General features: G+C 39.7%; 1 protein-coding gene across 1 annotated transcript; it reads right to left on the reverse strand.

Annotated features, from left to right (window-relative positions):
* Positions 1-273: 273 nt before the first annotated feature.
* LOC124252942 (deoxyribonuclease-1-like) lies at positions 274-8186 on the reverse strand. Its single transcript, XM_046686630.1, has 7 exons — positions 7403-8186; positions 6368-6456; positions 5648-5737; positions 4360-4478; positions 3560-3827; positions 1897-1993; positions 274-1183 (listed from the first exon to the last, which is right to left on the reverse strand). Exons 1-7 carry the CDS (start codon positions 7553-7555, stop codon positions 1043-1045), a joined length of 957 nt encoding a protein of 318 aa, XP_046542586.1. The 5' UTR covers positions 7556-8186; the 3' UTR covers positions 274-1042.
* Positions 8187-13843: the final 5657 nt, after the last annotated feature.

Raw genomic sequence — 13843 nt, forward strand, 5'->3', positions numbered from 1 at the left:
ACCAGCAGATAGTCTTGACCAACAGATAGTCTTGACCAGCAGATAGTCCTGACCAGCAGATAGTCTTGACCAGCAGATAGTCTTGACCAGCAGATAGTCTTGACCAGCAGATAGTCCTGACCAGCAGATAGTCTTGACCAGCAGATAGTCCTGACCAGCAGATAGTCTTGACTAACAGATAGTCTTGACCAGCAGATAGTCCTGACCAGCAGATAGTCCTGACCAGCAGATAGTCCTGACCAACAGATAGTCTTGACCAGCAGATAGTCCTGACCAGCAGATAGTCCTGACCAGCAGATAGTCCTGACCAGCAGATAGTCTTGACCAGCAGATAGTCCTGAACAGCAGATAGTCTTGACCATGATGTGAAATTCGCACTCACAGACGTGAAATAGTAACAATTTATGTTCTAATCGGAGGGGCTAAAAGAAAATATCATCTTATAAAGATTATGATTGTTGATGATAGGTTTCATGGAATTAATTGAGATTACCCAATCTAATTGATTTATCCAAAAACCAGTGTACTAATGTACAACTGAAACAATTTAAAGAACCCACACATTTGGAATGATGTGTGTTGTAAAACCCATGTGTACCGATCGACTAGCTAATCATGAACATATATGGTGCATTGTTAGTACTTTTGATTAGGGTATATCACATTGTTAGTATGCAAGTACCTGAGAAAACATCAGTATCACCTGTTATATATCAGTAGCAGTTTAGTTAATGGAGTGGTACTTTCTTGCATGTGCTTTCGTGTATCGCAGACTGCACAATCAGAGGAGAGCACGGCATAGTCTGGGTGTGACAAGCCAGTGATTAATAGCATGGGCGATAGTCCAGCCAACATTGTGCCACTGCGCATACTCGGCCACAATTCTCTTCCACTGCCACAAGAAGATAATTCACATTTAACAATCCTGGTGCGAAATAGAATCCATCAGAAGTGCTCTCAAATCTCCAACAGCATCAACTTCCATCATTATCTGTATCAGTGATGAGGATAGGGAGGATAGGCCATGTCTGAATCTGTTTTATCAACACAGGCACAGCTTGGCAACAAACAGAGTAGAGAGCACAACTACAGCCATGTTGAAGCTGGCGTTAGCTCCCACACCGACGGCTACCGTCTCCTGCATCTCCAGCTCGATAGGGAAGTGGTCACTCACGCTCAGAGCCTGTGGCGACCAACGCTCAGATTAAGTAAAGCATTAACAAAACATCATTCATTCACGATTTAATACGACCTACTAATAATACTGCCATGACCTATTCTAAAATATGTTGACGTGATGGATTATTGTGTATGGTAGCTTCTGATAGTCAGTACTGATGCCGGCTATATTCTCCCACACCGAAACAGTATGCTGACTGAGTCAACCAGGTCTTGTGTTATGCCCTAATGGTGAGCGCCAGGTAGGGGGTACCATGAAACACATATTTCAAGGTATTATTGTATAACGCGACAAGGACATAGAACCACATACCGTAATGGTCAGACGCTTCATCTACTTGACCATGCTAGCTAAATATTGAGTAGGTGTGCTTGCAGCAACCCACATTGGACCAAAGGCCATAATGAGCTGATAGTTCCCTCCAAAAACTATATACATGCAATACTTTATGTAACAGGAAGCCTAGAGTATAAAATCTATATTGAAAACGAAACACCATAGACCCATCTGGCTTTTCAAAAACGATGACTGTGAAATTAAACACAAGCAGATTTTGTATACGAGTTTTAATAAATTTTAATCTTTTCTGGTCATAAAAGAAACAAAGGAAATATGTGGGTACTCCTGAAGCAAGACAGTCCGATCGCAATATACCAATATAGCAGTGAATGGGTACCCGGTAGGATCAGATAGTCACGAATGGAAGAGTAACGTACCTGCTGTTTTGACAGCTTGTATTGCTCCTGGAAGTTGAAAATACCGGCACTGTTGTTCAGCACGCTGTCCCTGAGTCGTTGTCCTGATATGATAAACCTGAAAGTATTGACACATACGCATGAGTAAGTAAATATTGTGTAACATTGCAGCTTTCAATATTTCCGCCATTATCGACACCTGACCATGCAAATACATCACTGAAAACCTTAATCACCGACAACCAACGATCCATACTGTCGGAGAACGATTACACGATGGCCAAATCACAGCCTTAACGCGGGCTCCGATTTCGGAGGCAAACACAACAGAAGAGAGGTGTAGCCTTTTCGTACCCAATTCAAACCAAATAAAGGACCTAAATGGCAGCAAACGATTTGCAAAACTCTGGCGTTGGGATAATACACGACACTGACTGTCAATACAACATTTATGGAGAGAAACAGTACAGGTGCTTTATCCCATTAAGACCATATTCGTCAAAACATTTGCCAGAGACAATGCTGGACTACCCTGGAATGTGATGATGCTTAGAGTGAGTGAATGAGTTTAGTTTTACGCCGCATTCAGCAATATTCTGGCTATATGGCGGCGGTCTGTAAATAATCGAGTCTGGCCCAGACAATCCAGTGATCAACAGCATGAGCATCGATCTGCGCAATTGGGAACCGATGACATGTGTCAACCAAGTCAGCGAGCCTGACAACCGATCCCGTTAGTCGCCTCATACGACGAACATGGGTTACTGAAGATCAATATTCTAACCCGGACCTTCACAGGTTGATGATGCTTAGAGTACAACGTTTCAAAATAGCCGTAAATTCTTTCCGCTGACGAGTGGAATATTAAGCTTTGGCAGTTTTCTTTTTAAAAAAGTGCATAGTAAACATATTCTGCACTTTGTTTCATTCAGTATATTTCGTAAAAAGGCCTTAGACCCACTACAAAAAGATGATAATAATATTTCAATATTAAGTTGTACTACATCTATAATGTACGTAATGCAAACGCATCTTTTACATAATTTGCACAATTGGTAGCAAGCAGAAATGTATTACAAAGAAGTGTATGAATGAAATAATGTCTATTGGTGTACACTGGCATACCTTTAACATATTTTTGTCGAAGATCGTGATATATTGGGCACTCAAACATTCATCTTCAATTTTATTACTGTTACAAAATCTACAATGTCTTCGCTGCCTGGGTAATCCACCCTGTCTATCAGTATTTTTCAATAAAGGAAGTGCACCTATTCTTAGTAAAGTAATTGTACGTGGAGGGGATCTATTTCTTTATGTTTTACCTGGGTAGATATTTGGACATGTAAACATGAAGAGGATTACATTATCTATATCTCTTTTACATACAAGTTCTCTCAATTTTATTGATTCCTATTTTTCTACCATCATTGATTATACGCTGTTATGCTAAGGATGAATCACAGACATCAGTGAAGATGGCACATGGCGTTCAGCGTTAACATATCCTGTCATATAGGTAGACACTCTAAATTTGCATAAAAGCATCTACAAGACAGTAGATCAGAGAAAGCGGAAAATCGAATTTAAAGCAAACTGTTCAAATATTCCTCCAGAGAAACAGGATAATTGGATTAAAAGCAGCCTGTTGAAATATTCCTCCACACTGAAATAACCCTCCTACCGGTCATAAGCGCAGTCTGTGTCGGTCACGGTTGTGTCGACGTCGTCTCCAATTGGCCAGTAGAATTCCGGCCGGTTACGTATATCAATCGTTGGCCAATGAGACTTGCGCACGTATGTGCAATCAGCATTGAGATCGCCTAGGATGATGACGTCATCGCTGTTCCATTTCTTCTTGACATCGCGATACACATCGAGGAGGGACTTGATCTCCCCCAGCGCCTTGGAAGGGTTGGTGTGGATGGCCACGAGGGAGAACTCGGGAACCACTGAAATGACAGTTAGGTATAAATTTACAGTTAGCATTATTCCAGTCGCAGGTGAACATAGACTGGAAGCTGACTCCTTTTCTGATATGAATTACTAAACTAACATGAAAAATCATATCTGTGCTTTCTCATCTCTGGTGTGTTCCGAATATACAGTTACTGTTATACCGGATTTGATGTACAATATTTCTCAGCTTGATTGTGGCTTGTTTGTGTCTTATTTCACACCGCAGTCAGAAATATTTCACTTCTTAAAATGGTATTAAAGCTACCTGAGAGGGTGGTAGGTAAAGCTTTACCAAACTTGTTCTGTTGCTACTAAAGTTACAGGAGAGCATCATGGGTAAAGCTACACCTAACTATTTCTACTCCTATAAACGCTACGGGGGAGTTTCACGGGTAAAGCTAGACCCCAACTGTTTTTTACTGTTAAAGCTAGCTGAGGGGGTAATGGATAAAGCTACGCCCCCAATTGTTCTGTTGCTAAGAAAGCTACGCGAAAGGGTGATAGGAGCTATTATATATACCCTACCAGTTCTGTTACTGTGGAAGCGGACAATAAAGGGTTCTCTTTCAAATGTATCTTCTTTCGCTGCCTCGTCTCCATCGTCGTAGTGGTACTTGTCGACAACGCTGATGCCCCGGTCCTTCCTGAAACAAACCGTCACACCTATACTACGTTGGAATACCTGCATCAGTAACAACGTCAACAGCATCGGTCCTCGCCTCTGCAATCGCGAGAATGTCGCGTTATATATTCACCAACACACCTGTACCTGGTAAGCCTTTGGGAACTTAGTGCGGAATTCTGTCAACGTTAGGCAACCTCAGAATAAAATTAATTTAAAACACTGCAAGAACGATTAACCATGCGTTGGGGTCTGGTGGTGCATAACAGAAATAGCGGCAGCCAGAAATACTTTACACACTCTCACACATCGTGGGGGCGGTGGGGTAGCCTAGTGGTTAAAGCGTTGGCTCGTCACGCCGAAGACCCGGGTTCGAATCCCCACATGGGTACAATGTGTGAAGCCCATTTCTGGTGTCCCCCGCCGTGATGTTGCTGGAATATTGCTAAAAGCGGCGTAAAACCAAACTCAGTCAGTCAGTCAGTCAGTCTCACACATCGTGAAGTAGGTTTCTGTCCTGACACCACGGCTTACAATAGAATCTTGCAACACTTAATCAGGGAGTTCCTGCTTCCCGAGTATATGAATACATAGCAGAAATGACCGAGTTACCTACATGTATATGAATACATAGCAGAAATGAACGAGTTACCTACCTGTATATGAATACATAACAGAAATGACCGAGTTACCTACCTGTATATGAATACATAACAGTAATGCCAGAGTTACCTACCTGTATATGAATACATAGCAGAAATGACCGAGTTACCTACCTGTATATGAATACATAGCAGAAATGACCGAGTCACACCTACCTGTATATGAATACATAGCAGAAATGACAGAGTTACCTACCTGTATATGAATACATAGCAGAAATGACCGAGTTACCTACCTGTATATGAATACATAGCAGAAATGACCGAGTTACCTACCTGTATATGAATACATAGCAAAAATGACAGAGTTACCTACCTGTATATGAATACATAGCAGAAATGACCGAGTTATACACCAGAGTTACCTACCTGTATATGAATACATAGCAGAAATGTCCGAGTTACCTACCTGTATATGAATACATAGCAGAAATGACCGTGTGACCTACCTGTATATAAAAACATAGCAGAAATGACCGAGTTACCTACCTGTATATGAATACATAACAGAAATGTCAGAGTTACCTACCTGTATATGAATACATACTCCTCTTTGCTCTTGGTGCGTCCTAGGCGATCACTGATTTCCCAGCCGTATGCCGATGTTACATCTCTATGTCTACAAAAGACACAATGTAATATCTCATGACAACACAATGTAATATCTGATGACACAAGTTCCCGGGATTTCTCACAAAAAATACTTTGCTCTGGAGAACTAGACCCGATTGGCAGACTTCACAAGTTTGTATCAGCCATCCAACACCTGTATACTATACAAGGTAGGAGGTACTATATACTGTACATATTACATGTATTAATCCAGCAGTAGAGTTTATCATTATTTAACAGAACAGCCTCATACAGAATCTAATTATTGTTGTAGACTGATCACGAAGAGCAAAAACTATTTAATCTTGATAGAAACACATACTACCATCTAACACAACTCTCTCATTCACTCACTCATCCACTCACTCATCCACTCTCACCCACTCATAAAACGTACACTAAACAACTCACTCTCGCTCTTGAAGCGTTTTTTCAACATTGTATGCAGGAAATAACTAAATTTGTATGTGTGTGCATTAACACACATCCTATACGCGTCTGTACACACACACATTATGTGTGCACTAACACACATCCTACACGCGTCTGTACACACACACACACACATTATGTGTGCATTAACACACATCCTATACGCGTCTGTACACACACACACATTATGTGTGCACTAACTCACTGTTGTAGTCTCTCCGTTAACACTGACGTGGCCGTCCCCGAGATGTCGCGGATCTCCATCAGCAGGATGATGTCATACCGAGATATTATCTGCAGTTGATGGAAAAAACCCTTGAAATATACAACCCATTAATTCTTATCACACAGTCTCAAGTTCAAAGGTCGTTGTGTTAATGCTTTGTATACAAACACGTCATCGCCGTGGCTCTAGTGCGTGACAACGCCTTTGTGACGACATCATACTGAGGCTTTTCTTGGTGACAGTGGCTGTGTAGTTTAGTGTACACGTTGGGGATAAAAGACAATATTCCCGTCCAATACCGCTTCTGATTATATTTGTTTACATACAGGTTAAACATGTTGGCTAAGATTATCAACGATACCAATGTACAGATATAAAAAAAATGTGATACGATTTGATTTGATTTTACACCGGAAAGCAAAAGTGGGTTTTATCTGTTAAAAACGTGGTAGCATGTTATACTTGCAGAATCAAAATGAAATTTAACTGAAATAATCGTTGGGAAGTTATTGTTCATATATAATAAAGGACACTCGTCATTAACATTATCTCACATTACATAATCGATTTATGTTCAAAACCTAATTTCGATCTGATGAGTATCTTTTGCAAGCACTTAATAAAACATAATAGATACAGATCTGCATTTCCAGAATTCGATGTTGAAACAAGATTATATTATAAATTCCTGGAGAAAAGTAGACTGTAAAATATTTATTCAATCAGCCTGTTTCATGAAAGTCTAGGTTTAACAATATACATCCACTTATGGTTCAGTTTCCAGATAAGTTTAGTGCATTGATATTGTGAGCAAATACCAATACTGTCCGTAACAGAATTTAAAGACATTATTTTATCCAGTGAAGTTAGAAATAAGATCTGTACAGTGTACATCTACACTTACTACCCAAACAGACTATCGAGTATCGTACAATATATGGGCCTGTGGCCTGTCAGTATTTCCGCTGCAAAGAGATCGTGAATCAAAACCGTAATACATGTCACCCAACCTACCTTGGCAATTGTCTCCACAACATCGGGTTTAGATGCTTTGGAAGTTCCAAATATTTTCAGATTGAATGCTCCAAGACGTAACCCGCTGGTGCCAAGAAGGAAGTCTAGCACGCAAAGTACGACAACTAGGTAACTCCAGGCCAGTGTCGCCATAGTCACTCCGCGAAGTCGGGAAGCTGTGATTTCTAGAGATCCTCGTTATACCGTGTACACGATAGCCCGGGGCGATACTGGAATCATTGCGTCAACCTTACGTACTAAAACCGACATCGTAGTTTCTCCTTGAGCAGTTCTGTGTTTCCGTATTACTAAGAAAACTTATGTTTCCCTCTTTAAATATCCCGATATTTGTTCCATAAACAATGATTTCAAGCGAGTGCATGTGTTCACTCATGCAGTTGCTACATTCGCCATTTTGTCGGTATGTTTTCAAAAGTTGACGTCACTTGTATTAGCTCCAGTGATCTCGTGAGAAGAAAATGGGCAGATGCCCCACACACTGTCACGTGACCGCAACCCATACTTATACTGATACCCTTCACAAAGCAGGTAAGGTCAGAATATACAATACACATGAGACACGCCTGCTACACAATCCACATTCCGACATTCTTGTTATATAAATATCCAAGGGCTTGTCAAAGGATATCACCCTAAAACACATTGAGGGTTATGTATACAGTACAGTGGCGATACAGTTAACTACTTATATATACTTGTGCAAGAGGGAAATGATGATGTGTTTCCGCGATGTACAACCACGTGCAACGCGGAAGTGAATATGTTAGAAAATGAACCTTCTTAACTGAAGAGTGTACTTTGTAAACAAATCACGTCGGTAGCCTTCACGTACCTTGCAGACCGCAGATCACAGGCTTGCAATGGTTGGTGGCATTTTAGAAATTTAAAAAAAAAATAAAATACAGGGTTGACACAAATTAAACGTCTTCATTCCTTCGAGGCGACCTTAAGGTGCAGATCTGCTAAAAATGGTACCAGCAATAAAATATGAACCGAAACAACGCAAGGAAAGAATAGGAAGCAAGGGTAAATATCTACAGACTGTAGACATCAATATCTTCATTTATACTGCATCTGCGATTTTCAAATGATTACTTTGTAGTGTATAAATTGTATATGGCTGCGAAATTCATTTTGAAAAATTTAATAATCATTAGTAATCGTATTACATAGTTTTTTTCAGTTGAGGGCAATGAGTGAGTATGGTTTTACGCCGCCTTTAGCTCTATTCCAGCAATATCACGGCGGGGGACACCAGAAATGGACTCCACACATTAGATACCCATGTCGTCAATGTGTGAAGACCTGGGTTCCCGATTCCCCACCAGGGTACAATCAGTGTGAAGCCCAGAAAATTCTGGTGTCCCCGTCGTGAATATACTGAGATGGAATATTGATACTGAATTATAACACTTCGGAAAACTGTGATTGGCAACTCACTAACTCAGTCACTCTTGTGGTTGAGGTTGAAGATGAGAAACAAATGACCGCTCATTAACACACAGACAGCGTTTTACTACTCCAAGGCAAAACTAGCAGTTATCATATTCATATTTATCATATTGTGATTCCTTTAGAAGATAGTATGTTCACGGGGTTGTGTCCAGTGTCCTCTTTCAGTGGTGCACCTTCTCAACATCCCATGGGTACACAGGGATGATATGGATTGTAGTATTGGCGTGGTATTGACTTTTCTCTATATTTCGTAATTATAACAATGAAATGAGGAGCTTAATAAATCATGGAAAACAGCGTTTTTTGTGCAGGGACGTCCGTAAACCCTGCCAATGCCGGACTTGAGGTTCTCGGGATTGTTATATTCCTGCAAAGACGTATATACGTCTTTGATTCCTGCTATATATTCTCGGTCAGAAAATAATCACGGTTAAACGAAAACACAGTGATTTAGCATCAGTCTACACAACAAGGATACAATTATCTTCATCAACGAATGAGCAAACACGGATATTAGGTGACTGGTGAGCAGAATTTACTGCAAGACAAGTTGTCAAGCATATAACATTGTCATATTTTAATGTAAGCTGTGCACTTCTTGGTCTTGGGTACGGCCTGGCTTACATCGTGTTGGGACTTGGCCTGGCTTCCATGGTGATGGGACTCGGCCTGTGCTTGCTTGGTTATAAACAGCAGTGATCATCAGTGTGGTCATATGTTTATGGTTAGGGAGTATACTAACCCATGGATTACTGAGGATGGTTAGGTCACTGAGTGTCAGCTCTAATGGTCTTCTGATTTAACCTAGTGAGTGAGTGAGTTTAGTTTTACGCCGCACTCAGCAATATTCCAGCTATATGACGGCGGTCTGTAAATATTCGGGTCTTGAGCAGCCATACCAATGATCAACAGCATGAGCATTGATCTACGCAATCGGGATACGATGACATGGTTGTACTAGTGAGTGAGTGAGTGAGTGAATTTAGTTTTACGCAGCACTCAGCAATATTCCAGCTATATGGCGGCGGTCTGTAAATAATCGAGTCTGGACCAGACAAGCCAGTGATCAACAGCATGAGCATCGATCTGCGCAATTGGGAACCGATGACATGTGTCAACCAAGTCAGCGAGCCTGACCACCCAATCCGTTCGTCGCCTCTTACGACAAGCATGGGTTACTGAAGGCACATTCTAACCTGGACCTTCACAGGTGACAAGGTTGTACTACTGTAGTGGTAACATGGATCTCAATGAGAGTAAATCTGCAATTCTACTCCATGATCATCTGCTCCTGGCACAACTAAGGCCTGCAACTCTGTACCATCATTTTGCAGAGTTTAAGATGGCTGGGCCATCAATGCCAGAACATCCAAAACTTTGTTTGTTCTGTGTAATCAACAACCAAAAACATAAAAAGTGAATAAAAATTTATTGTCCCTCAAATGTTATTAACAGTGAAAATAAATACATGTGACAGAACAGAAGCAGCTAAAACTATGTATTTTGTTTAATCATATAACAATATATGATACCATCAGAACTTGTACAAGAATCAGATAAATACAGATAGCCATTTTTCTTCTGCTACCAAGTGCACAGAGATTTGGTCATTGTCAGAACTGTTTTCTTATTTTCGCCTCTAAATGGTTTCAGAAAGATTCCTTATATTCAATGTATGGTTGGTGGAACATGAAAACTTATTCAAAGAAAATTAATATTTGAAGTTTTAAAATGAGAAAGACTAATTTCAAGTTGGCAATGCCACATTTGTATATCACTCTCTGTACTTTTAAGAAAAATGTACCTCAAACAATACATTAAATGCAATTGTCCTCAATCGTTGTACTTGCGACAAAATGTATATAACATTCACGCCTGTATAACCATGCACACAGGCTAAAACAATTCACAATCTACCAAAAACTCACCAATAAAACAGTTTCCACAAAGAGCATCACCTGAAAGCTACGTTTTGTATGGATTGCCATGAAAATAAGAAATGCAATAAAATATTTCCAAGAACTAAAAATATGCCCATCACTGAATGTTTGCAGTTGACAGACCCAAAACCATACTTCCCTGACAATAGATCACCTGTTGTTAAACAGTGACATCTTTCTGTCCATAACACAAAAACACAACTATCCAAACCTATAAGCTTCTATTCCCAACTTTTTATCTTATCAGTACCAACCTATTCATATATTAACTGAAATAACAATTTTCTCATGAACGAAACTCTGAAAAACTGTTCAACAGTGTTGTGTGATCTGTTGTGCACATGCTGTGTTACGATCCCACAATAAAATACTACGTGGTCCATACTCTTCTAACTCACCAGTTGTGCAACGCCACCAGCTGGTTGTGCCTTTCTATACATACGTCCTGTCTACAGTCATAGATGCAACTAGCCTAGACACTCCCATATTGCACTGCAGGTTTCATCTTATCTTGACACATATATTGCACCATGTGTATCTAACCTAGCCACTCAGGTGTATCTAGCCTTGCATGACAGGTGGTTGTGTACTCATCTAGTCTAGACATAGACATGTTACTGTGCAAATGCCACAAATTGTTCCTCAGGAAAATATCAAACACAGTTCAATGTTTACTTGTCATGATTCATACAAAGACCCTGATTAGTCCAAAACTCATGATTCCAATGATGTTTTTAAATGTTCATTACTACCTGTAATCTATATCCCATTCTGCTGATTGGCAGAACAGGCAGGTTTACATTCACATTGCCTAAAATGATTTTCGGACTCCAAACGTAATATTTCAGAATTCATTCTAATATAGTTAAAGCTAATGAAATACATTATGAGAGTGACATTATTTCACCAATGAACATGATAAAGATGAAAAGCGTGTAGCATAAATAATCTTCTTTGACTGTTTTGGATTCAGTCTTACAAATACAATGTCAAGATGCCCCAGAAAAAATTATCATTATGGAACAAAAAATTAAAAGAAGGGGTGTTTCATAAATTAAAACACAAGTTTGTTAGTTGGAGTTTTTTACTCAAGAAAAAGAAGAAGACTATAATTATTTAAGCAAACATGAGTTAATTTGCCATAGTCATACATGTTGCATCCAGATCGTACATCAAAACTTGTGTAGCCACTACTCAGGGGAGACAACTCTAGCATGCCATGTCACAAAGCCATTACCCAGATACAGAAAAAAGATCCTGTCAACATCTCACAGAAAAACATAACATCATCACATTCTATATAAATGGATGAAAGAAGCTTCACAAGTATAAATGGATTTATAAATATTTCATCAAAAGAGGGGGGGGGGGGGTCATTCAAGTTCAGGTTTATGACAGTTCTTAATGATTATTTATGGTTCAGGTGTTCTGTAGTATTCAGTTTATGCTAAAGTTCATTCCATTTTATCGTGTCTTTGTATCATTTTCTTCAGTGCCAAGCATTTCCCAAATATAAGCCCTGGCCTTAATTATGGGTTTTTTAATTGTGAAAGAGGAGGGCTTAAATACAGGAAATCCCGGTATGTAAACATAAGTTGCCTGAGGCCCTGTGTGAAACCAGCTGCTGCTATGGAGCACATAAAGTGTATCACGTCAGTAATGTACAATGAAATATCCTGGACCCATACACCACCTTCTTTCTGGATTGCCTGTAACAATACAACAATAGACATTCAGTCAATTTACAAGTATGATTCATGATTGACTTTAGTAGAGGTATCACCAGCACTCAACTTGAAGTTTGCGGTCATCTCAGATACAAAATACTTGCTGCAAAAGGACCTGCCATAGTATTTGGAAGACACATTGTCCAGCTAAAACTTGATTCATAACTGTCTGTCGATGTGTTCCAGATGATCGAAAGTCATGATTTTGGAACAAAAGATTGTTTCATCTGATGTTTTTGATAAGAAAAACAGACATTTTACATTTTCTCATTTTCTGAGAAACAGGCACTGACCAAGAGATTCTCTCTATATTTGTTGCATGATGTTTTGCCTGATATTTTTTAAATATACAAACAAACAAAATATAAGTGTTCTGTGAACAAACCTGGATACCCTGCTGATCCCCCTAAAAATGTTTGGCCCCCTCCCTGGCAAGAATACTGACATACAGTTTCCAGGAGATGAAACCTTGATGCCGAATCCCACTCGATGCCGATACCATATCAACTGCCAGGCACCAAATAAGTATCCCGCAAACCTCTGCAAGATGGCCATCGCATACATTCAGCTCACAACTAGATTAGACAAAGTGTGTCTGATGCCAAGCACCAGATATTTATCCCGTAAACCTCTGCAAGATGGCCATCTCATACATTCAGCTCACAACTAGATAAGACAAAGTGTGTCTGATGCCAAGCACCAGATATTTATCCCGTAAACCTCTGCAAGCTGGCCATCTCATACATTCAGCTCACAACTAGATAAGACAAAGTGTGTCTGATGCCAAGCACTTGATATTTATCCCGTAAACCTCTGCAAGCTGGCCATCTCATACATTCAGCTCACAACTAGATAAGACAAAGTGTGTCTATACCACATTATCGACCACTACACACTGCAGCTGAAACCATACACACGTTCCACCACGAGACAAACAACTAAAGCAGTGGTCATTCTAGATCGAAGTGCTGCAGTATTACAACGCTCTATCGTTAACTAGGGCTGGTTAAACAGACAGAAAGGTAGTTGATTATTTTTCAAAAGTGCCATTATATAAATAAAAATCAGAAATGATAGAAATAAGAAAAATATTATTACTAATCATCAATATGAAAATTGTGTTGTTGATATTTTTGTCATGAAATAAACTTTCACTTTACACAGACAATACACAGATAGGACATTATTCATGGGCTGCTATATTATGTTCAGGATGGTGTTTTGTTAGTAATTTCTGTGGATATGTGCCACCACTCACCAGTGAAATATGTTAATTTCTTTCCGATTTTCTTTCTTTT

Source organism: Haliotis rubra, unplaced genomic scaffold (genome assembly GCF_003918875.1).
Source record: "Haliotis rubra isolate DU_JTF1 unplaced genomic scaffold, ASM391887v1 Scf53, whole genome shotgun sequence".
Lineage (NCBI taxonomy): Eukaryota > Metazoa > Mollusca > Gastropoda > Lepetellida > Haliotidae > Haliotis > Haliotis rubra.